At 33.8% G+C, this 8,674-nt stretch overlaps 1 protein-coding gene across 1 annotated transcript; it reads left to right on the forward strand.

The window, feature by feature from the left end:
* The first annotated feature begins 3,507 nt into the window (after positions 1-3,507).
* LOC129315334 (uncharacterized) lies at positions 3,508-7,742 on the forward strand. Its single transcript, XM_054958965.1, has 2 exons — positions 3,508-5,206; positions 7,272-7,742. The coding sequence occupies exons 1-2, from the start codon at positions 3,607-3,609 to the stop codon at positions 7,280-7,282; spliced, it is 1,611 nt and encodes a 536-aa protein (XP_054814940.1). The 5' UTR covers positions 3,508-3,606; the 3' UTR covers positions 7,283-7,742.
* The last annotated feature ends 932 nt before the right edge of the window (positions 7,743-8,674 follow it).

Genomic DNA, 8,674 nt, shown 5'->3' on the forward strand with positions numbered 1-8,674 from the left:
AGAACCACAAATGTAGGAAATATACCAGAGAATGTACAAAGACCGGAACAAGAATCGGTAAACCAAGAGCAACAACTAGGACCATAACAAGGTAACAAAGACAATGCCCTGGATGAACTGAGGTGTATGATGATGGACATCTAGAGGAGAATGGATGGTTATGATGAGATCCTTAGAAGAAGACCTGGGGAGAGTAGTAAAATGGTAGAAAGAGTTGGGTTTGATCAAGAGGAAGCCTGAAATGATGTGCACGTTAAGGTACATAGATATAGAGATAAGGACTATTATCAGGAAAGTATTCCTAAGAGGCCGATGCAATTGGTGCAGCCTAGGACAAGTGAGTCAGAAGGCTTCGTAGATATGGCTTTGAAGAGATTCATGAGGTTAAATCCTCCTTCCTAGGGCTTTATGAAAGATTGACTAGCTGAGAAGTAGATCCACAGGCTTGAGACCATCCTCTCAATCATGACTTATATGACTGAGCAGAGGGTTCTCTTAAGCACTTTTATGCTTGAGGATATAGCAAAGCAATAGTGGGAAAGTGTGAGGCTAGTGGATGGCTCGCAGTTGAATTGGATAGAGTTTAAAAGGTAGTTCTTCACCCACTACTTCCCAGCCTCATTTTGAGTAGAGAAAGCGGCAGAATTTCACAAACACCAGTGATAGAACACATTTGTTACCCACTTTTATTTGTCAATTAGGATCATTTTATTAATTATTTATCACCTTCAAGTGCACACATTGCATTAGATTTGAAACTTTGCCTAAGTTTCTAAGATCAGTGCACTAGGGGCATTTTGGTCCAAAAAATGAACTTTTGAGAAAATGTACAAGAAAAATTGACAAAGTGCATTTTATGTCCAGTTGATGAATGGTGAAATTATATTTTTAAAATTCATTTTAGTTTGGGAGTAATTAAATAAAAAAAGTCAACACTTTCTTAAGTGTCTTAGTTTGTCCTAGTTTTTGGTTTGCCTTTGTGTGAAAATTTTTATATAATTTTGTGCAGCCTGAAACTTGGTTAATTTAATAAATTCCCCCTTCTAAATATGAATTTAATTCTGGACATGAATTAGATTTTATTATATCATATGGTATTTAATTGAATTATGTGATTTATGTGACATAGGTGGCATGTGACTTGTGCATCAATTGGGCAATTGAGGTCAACACACCTTGAGGTCAATGGCTGATGGTTTGCATGTGAATTATGATTATTTTGAGAGGTTAAATCAGCTAAAATGATGTGGATGACACATGGGAAATTAGGCACACATTGGAATCATCTACAAACCAATAGGAAGTTGCCACCTTGCAAGTGTGACAAGGCTCCCATTTACATTTTAATTTCTTTTTCCTTATTTTAATTAAGCTTCAGCTGATGGGAGACACCAAGGAGCACGCCATTTTAAGCCTCAAATGGGATCCAACACATATCTCATTCATCTTCCACATTCTCTCTCTCTTGTTCATAGTGTTCTTCATTTTCTCTCTTTTGTTCTTCATTTTCCAGCACCCTAACCTCCATTTTCAGCCACCAAACCTCCACAAAACTCATACCATTCTTCTCCTCTCTTCATTTTCGTTCCATCCCTTCCATTTTCACAAGGATTGAAGCTCATTTCCATCATTCAAGAGCTATGGAGTTTGGCCTTCACAAGCAATCACTAGGGTTCTTGAAGATGAAGATTGGCTAAGTTTCTTTGTGGAATCCTAGAGAGATGAAGATGGAGGATGAGTCTTGAGCTTCAAATTGGCTAAGTTCTTTTGTTTCCTATCCTCTTCTCTTTTTACTAGATGGTTAGATTCCTTAATCTAGGGTTCTAATCATCTTAGCTTATAAATTCTAATTTGAATTTGATGTTGATGTAAAGAGAGAGGATTGTTTCATTTAATTTCTTCCTTGGACAGCCATGACTGAATTTTGCCACTCTTTGTTTGGCACATAATCTTGTGTTTTTCAATTAGTGAATTTCTTGTGTTAATATTGCATAATCTTGTGGTGTTAATGCTTGTGTTATTGAGTAGCTTGACATAATCTTGTGGTTGCTCAATTTATGTGTTTGACCATGGCTGTTGAGAGAGGATTTTGAATGAATCACTTGGCTAATGTCTTCACCAATTGGTTAATTGAACTAGGGACTTTAATCTAAGACCTAGGGAGGTTAGCTAATTAGGTTAATTGGCTTAGGATAATTTTCTTAAGTCATGACAGCTTTAGTCAAGAGGAAAGGGAAGCTAAACTTAGCCTAATCATGAGAAGATAATGAGTCCAAAATCAACTAATCTCTAGGGTTCCATTATTGTAAAAAGGGAAGTTCATTTCACTCACTTTCACTAGCATTTTAATTACTTGCATATTAGGTAATTAGTTTAGATAATTAGATAGATAACTAAATTCCTACAAACTTTGGTTGATTTATTTCACTAGATAACTTTCAATTAGACTTAAAACCATTCCTTGAGATGACCTAGGGTTGGCCCTATATTGCATTAGGGTTAGCTTTAGTGTAATTTTGAGGATAAGCGACTAATTTCCTATCAAAATTTTGGCGCCGTTGCCGGGGAATGGTTTAAGTTTAATTCTAAGGTTGTTTAGTACCTAATTTACATTTTTAGTGTTCCTGGAAAATTTTTTTGAAAAATTATAAAAATTTGTGTTTCGTGTTTTGTTTAGTGTTTTTTGTGTGTTTTGAGTGTTTTTATTCTGTTTTGAAAAAAAAAATTAGTGCAATTTTCGTTGGTTTGGTGTAGAGCTGAAAATACTCTGTTTCTAGTGTCTCTGTCTGAAATTGAAAAATTAACTGGGAATGAGTCTGAGGGAATTTGAACTTAAAATTTATTTCATTGAAAGCTCTATATCGTAGCTTCACATTAAAATTGGTTTGGTCAATTTTGGACGTGGGAAGTGTCCTGTGGAAATTTTACAATCTAACAAGGTCCAGGGAGCCATTACAGAGGATTCCCAAAACCCTGTTTCAACTTTGAGTTAGCATATCTTCCTCTTTGTGCGTTCAAATTGATTGATTTGAGTTTCATTTTTCTTATCACTGTCTTATATTTGTTTCTTGTGTTTAGGATTTTCTTCAATTTTTCCATTTTCCTATTTGAAAGTTTGTTAGAAGCTCTGAAGGTCTTCTGGACGAAATCCTGTTTCTCCAGACCTGTGGACCAACTTGTGAAAAATTCTGGGAACGATTGGGAGGGATTTGTAATCTGAAAGTTTTATATAATTTTTCTGAATATCTCTTGTGTATCTCATAAAAGTTTCAGGTGAATTTCTCATATGGATTGGCTGCTAAAAAATCCACAAGTTCACTATCTCCAGAAAGCCTACTGTGCAAATTCCAGAATTGTCAAAGCTTCTTGATTGAGCATTTCTAACTCTCTTTCTACTTGTTTGGTGTTGTTTTTGATTTTTTTTTATTTTTATTGTTTTTAATTCTAATAGAAAAAAAAGAAAAAAAAAATTCTCTTGATTTTTGTTTGCTTGCATTTCCACTCATACACTTGCAAAGGGCATATCATTTGAGCTTCCTTGGTCTTTCCATCATTTTGAGCTTGAATTTGAATCATTGCTTGTGGATATAAATTTCATTGCATTTTATGGCTTGGTTTCATGATCATGATTCATTCCATCATTCATTTGACATCCATTCCCATCCATTTCTAGCGCTTAACATTGACCATACATCCCATTTCCATAATCAATTTCAACAATATAACTTTGATTATCCACCCCCATATCATGATCATTTCCATCCAAGTCACAATTATGAATTTTTCAATCCCATGAGTTTTGAATCCAATCTAAGCACTCATGTTGAGAGTACACCATCCATTGACATTGAGCATCTAGAAAAATTATATGCACAAAGGGGTAAATTTTATTGTGTGCATTGTGAGGCTATCTCCCACTTCTATTATGATTGTCCTATTCTAAAAGGATATTGTGAACCACATGGAGTAGCCCAAGCCTCACAAGAGAGAAATTACATGTTTCAAGTTGAAGACACACAAAAAGTTGCTCATGAAGCTATTGAGAATATAAATACACCTCAAGCCACTCAATCTCCAAAAGAGAAGGAGTCAATCCAACCCTTACTTCAAGAGGTAATTTCTCCTATTCCTATTGAGGTTGATTCTTCTTCACATTTGACTTTATCTAATGATGAGCATAATGATTTAAATGATGATGACGTAGATGAAGAAATTATAGTTGAATCACCTTGGATGTTTGAGCATGAATCATATTGTGAAAAAGTATACCCTTGGGAGAAAAACACTTTGAGTTCACATGATAATTCTCTTGATTTAAATTCAAATATCATTGAAAGTGTTGACTCTTCACTTAGCTTGAATAAAGAAAATGAAATGGATGTTGATGGTGGCGATGATGTATCTTGTATGCTTGAAATTCCAATTCCTTCTTGTGATATTGTTAATAGTGCACATGCACTTGTTTCTTCTAACCATGATGTGCTTGAGAAAGGTTGTTTACCTTCTTTTGTAGGTGAACAAGGCAATGTAGCCAAACCATCTCTTGATTTCAAAGAGGAACTTGCTCAACTTGAAAAGGCTGTAGCTCCTACTAAGGATTTGAACAAGGAATTGAAAATAACTCAAGATGACAAGGAGGTTGAAAATCAAGGAATTGATTTTACAAAGCCAAATAGTAATGAGAATAATATTGATTTAATGCTTGATGATTTTGATGATGAGTTGGCTTTGTTTCATAGTACTTGTTCTAATTTCCTATTCACTTGTGATTGTTCACATGATTCTCCATGCCCTATTTGTTTAGAAATTAATTCATTTGTGCTTGAAAATAGTAGCAATCATTTACTTGATAAAATAATTGATGATGTATGTTTGAGTGAAATTAATCATGAGTGCACTTCTTTAGAACCCAATATGCTTGAGGAAGGGTTCTTTGTTGATTTTATAGGTCTAAATGATGATATGGCCAAGAACCCCCATGTACTTAGAGGATTTATCATTGCAATGGAAGAGACCTTGGCTAACCATGAAGATGATCAACCACATAAAGTTATGAAAAATTCTACACCATACATCTTGGAGCCATTACAAATTGATCTTGAGCCTCCACCTAAGATGCTTGGAATGAAGATGATAATGAGTAGCTTCATGTTACTCCTCAAAGATGAAAATTTCAACTTCAAGAGCTTGTGGAGATTTAAACTAGGTTGTATCTTCTTCACCCTTTCTTTTTACTTTACTTTGCTTTATGCTTTGATTTGTTGATTGAGTAAATTGCAAGTGTGGGGGAGATGAACCTAGTAGAAAGTTAGAGTTTATTTGTTTTATTTGACTTCTTTGTTTTGTGTTTTAGTTTGAAAAAAAAAAATTTCTGGACCACACTTTTGTTATGCATTCATTATTGATCTCACCTTATTTTATCACTAGTCTATACATACATTGAGGACAATGCATGATTTAAGTGTGGGGGAGAGAAATAAACATTTTGTTTTGTTTGTTTGGTTTGTTTTTGTTTGTTTGGTTTTTGCAAAAAAAAAAATTTATTAAAAAAAATAAAAAAAAAAATTGCTTTGTTTTGTTTTGTTTGAGGTTACTTAATTACCTAGCTCTTGAATGGATATTTTGATTCTTGAGATGTGGTAATTTTTAGGATTGAATAGGTGTGAAGTGAACATTCTTTTACCTTGAATTAATGGATTAGAGTGGCATATTACCCTTTCATGGAAGAGGCTAAACACTCATGTGTGATTAATTCCTTAGTGATGTTACCCTCTAGAATTTGTTTCACTTCTTAATTAAGACCATATATCTTGCACTTGTTTGATAGGAGATGAGAGATGGCATTCATAAAAATAGCCAAGAGCCAAATAGCCAACCTATTATTATTTATTATCTTTGTTAGCCACTTTGAGCCTTTGGTTTGATTCTTAAAAAAAAATATTCACCCTATTTTTCCCCAAGGAATGCATGTTACACTTTTATATGTCTTTTTAATATTCATTGCATGTCCTAGATCAAATGAGTGGATGCTTATTATCATTTCTCTATCCATTACTTCCATTGTTTTCAAAGAGTTAGGGGCAACCAAAAAAAAAAACAACAAAGATAGATTTGAAAAAAAAAATATAGTCAAAAAGAAAAGAAATAAAGTTGCTAGAAAAAGAAAAAAAAAGAAGAAGAAGAAAAAAAGAAAAGAAAAAAAATAAAATAAAAATAAAAAGTTGCCTAGCTCATCCATTCCATTTGTTTTATTATTTCTTATCATTTCTTTCCATCCTCATTGTGTTAAGGTGTTCACTCAATTGAGTTAGGTTATGCTTTGCATATTAAGGGGATATATCTTGATTTAGCATTATTTTGATGCTAACCCTATTTTTTTTATATACATGCATTTCTTAGACATCCTTTCATTACCTATATCACAACCTAATAAAGTCCATTTGATTCTTGATTGCAAGTGCTATTTAGTGATGGAGATGTAGAAGGGTTACAAATTCATAGTAGGGTTTATCCTAAGAAATTTTGAGTGAAATTTAATACCTTATACACTTTGAGTGATGAGAGCAAACACTTAACCTAGAGAGGCTTACTCTTTGACATTGATTCTTGGTAACGGTTTGTTTGTGATGTGCATAATTCTTTCGTAATTATTGCCACATTGATTGATAATTTGTAGAAGTTCATGAGCTAGTATTTTAGTGACTTGAAACAATGTTTTTCTCTTATTTCTTTGTCTTATAGTTTCTTTTGGGACCTTTTTCACTTGATTTTGCCCGGAGTGCAAAAGCTAAGTGTGGGGGAATTGATAGAACACATTTGTTACCCACTTTTATTTGTCAATTAGGACCATTTTATTAATTATTTATCACCTTCAAGTGCACACATTGCATTAGATTTGAAACTTTGCCTAAGTTTCTAAGATCAGTGCACTAGGGGCATTTTGGTCCAAAAAATGAACTTTTGAGAAAATGTACAAGAAAAATTGACAAAGTGCATTTTATGTCCAGTTGATGAATGGTGAAATTATATTTTTAAAATTCATTTTAGTTTGGGAGTAATTAAATAAAAAAGTCAACACTTTCTTAAGTGTCTTAGTTTGTCCTAGTTTTTGGTTTGCCTTTGTGTGAAAATTTTTATATAATTTTGTGCAGCCTGAAACTTGGTTAATTTAATAAATTCCCCCTTCTAAATATGAATTTAATTCTGGACATGAATTAGATTTTATTATATCATATGCTATTTAATTGAATTATGTGATTTATGTGACATAGGTGGCATGTGACTTGTGCATCAATTGGGCAATTGAGGTCAACACTCCTTGAGGTCAATGGCTGATGGTTTGCACGTGAATTATGATTATTTTGAGAGGTTAAATCAGCTAAAATGATGTGGATGACACATGGGAAATTAGGCACACATTGGAATCATCTACAAACCAATAGGAAGTTGCCACCTTGCAAGTGTGACAAGGCTCCCATTTACATTTTAATTTCTTTTTCCTTATTTTAATTAAGCTTCAGCTGATGGGAGACACCAAGGAGCACGCCATTTTAAGCCCAAATGGGATCCAACACATATCTCATTCATCTTCCACATTCTCTCTCTCTTGTTCATAGTGTTCTTCATTTTCTCTCTTTTGTTCTTCATTTTCCAGCACCCTAACCTCCATTTTCAGCCACCAAACCTCCACAAAACTCATACCATTCTTCTCCTCTCTTCATTTTCGTTCCATCCCTTCCATTTTCACAAGGATTGAAGCTCATTTCCATCATTCAAGAGCTATGGAGTTTGGCCTTCACAAGCAATCACTAGGGTTCTTGAAGATGAAGATTGGCTAAGTTTCTTTGTGGAATCCTAGAGAGATGAAGATGGAGGATGAGTCTTGAGCTTCAAATTGGCTAAGTTCTTTTGTTTCCTATCCTCTTCTCTTTTTACTAGATGGTTAGATTCCTTAATCTAGGGTTTAATCATCTTAGCTTATAAATTCTAATTTGAATTTGATGTTGATGTAAAGAGAGAGGATTGTTTCATTTAATTTCTTCCTTGGACAGCCATGACTGAATTTTGCCACTCTTTGTTTGGCACATAATCTTGTGTTTTTCAATTAGTGAATTTCTTGTGTTAATATTGCATAATCTTGTGGTGTTAATGCTTGTGTTGTTGAGTAGCTTGACATAATCTTGTGGTTGCTCAATTTATGTGTTTGACCATGGCTGTTGAGAGAGGATTTTGAGTGAATCACTTGGCTAATGTCTTCACCAATTGGTTAATTGAACTAGGGACTTTAATCTAAGACCTAGGGAGGTTAGCTAATTAGGTTAATTGGCTTAGGATAATTTTCTTAAGTCATGACAGCTTTAGTCAAGAGGAAAGGGAAGCTAAACTTAGCCTAATCATGAGAAGATAATGAGTCCAAAATCAACTAATCTCTAGGGTTCCATTATTGTAAAAAGGGAAGTTCATTTCACTCACTTTCACTAGCATTTTAATTACTTGCATATTAGGTAATTAGTTTAGATAATTAGCTAGATAACTAAATTCCTACAAACTTTGGTTGATTTATTTCACTAGATAACTTTCAATTAGACTTAAAACCATTCCTTGGGAGATGACCTAGGGTTGGCCCTATATTGCATTAGGGTTAGCTTTAGTGTAATTTTGAGGATAAGCGACT

This window comes from Prosopis cineraria, unplaced genomic scaffold, assembly GCF_029017545.1.
Source record: "Prosopis cineraria cultivar Desert tree isolate PC_DT_omini unplaced genomic scaffold, ASM2901754v1 PC7, whole genome shotgun sequence".
In the NCBI taxonomy this organism is placed as follows: domain Eukaryota; kingdom Viridiplantae; phylum Streptophyta; class Magnoliopsida; order Fabales; family Fabaceae; genus Prosopis; species Prosopis cineraria.

What these genes read in the sequence shown, in the direction of transcription:
- LOC129315334 (XM_054958965.1), top strand. Translation starts at nt 3,607, where the DNA reads ATGGCTTGGTTTCATGATCATGATTCATTCCATCATTCATTTGACATC.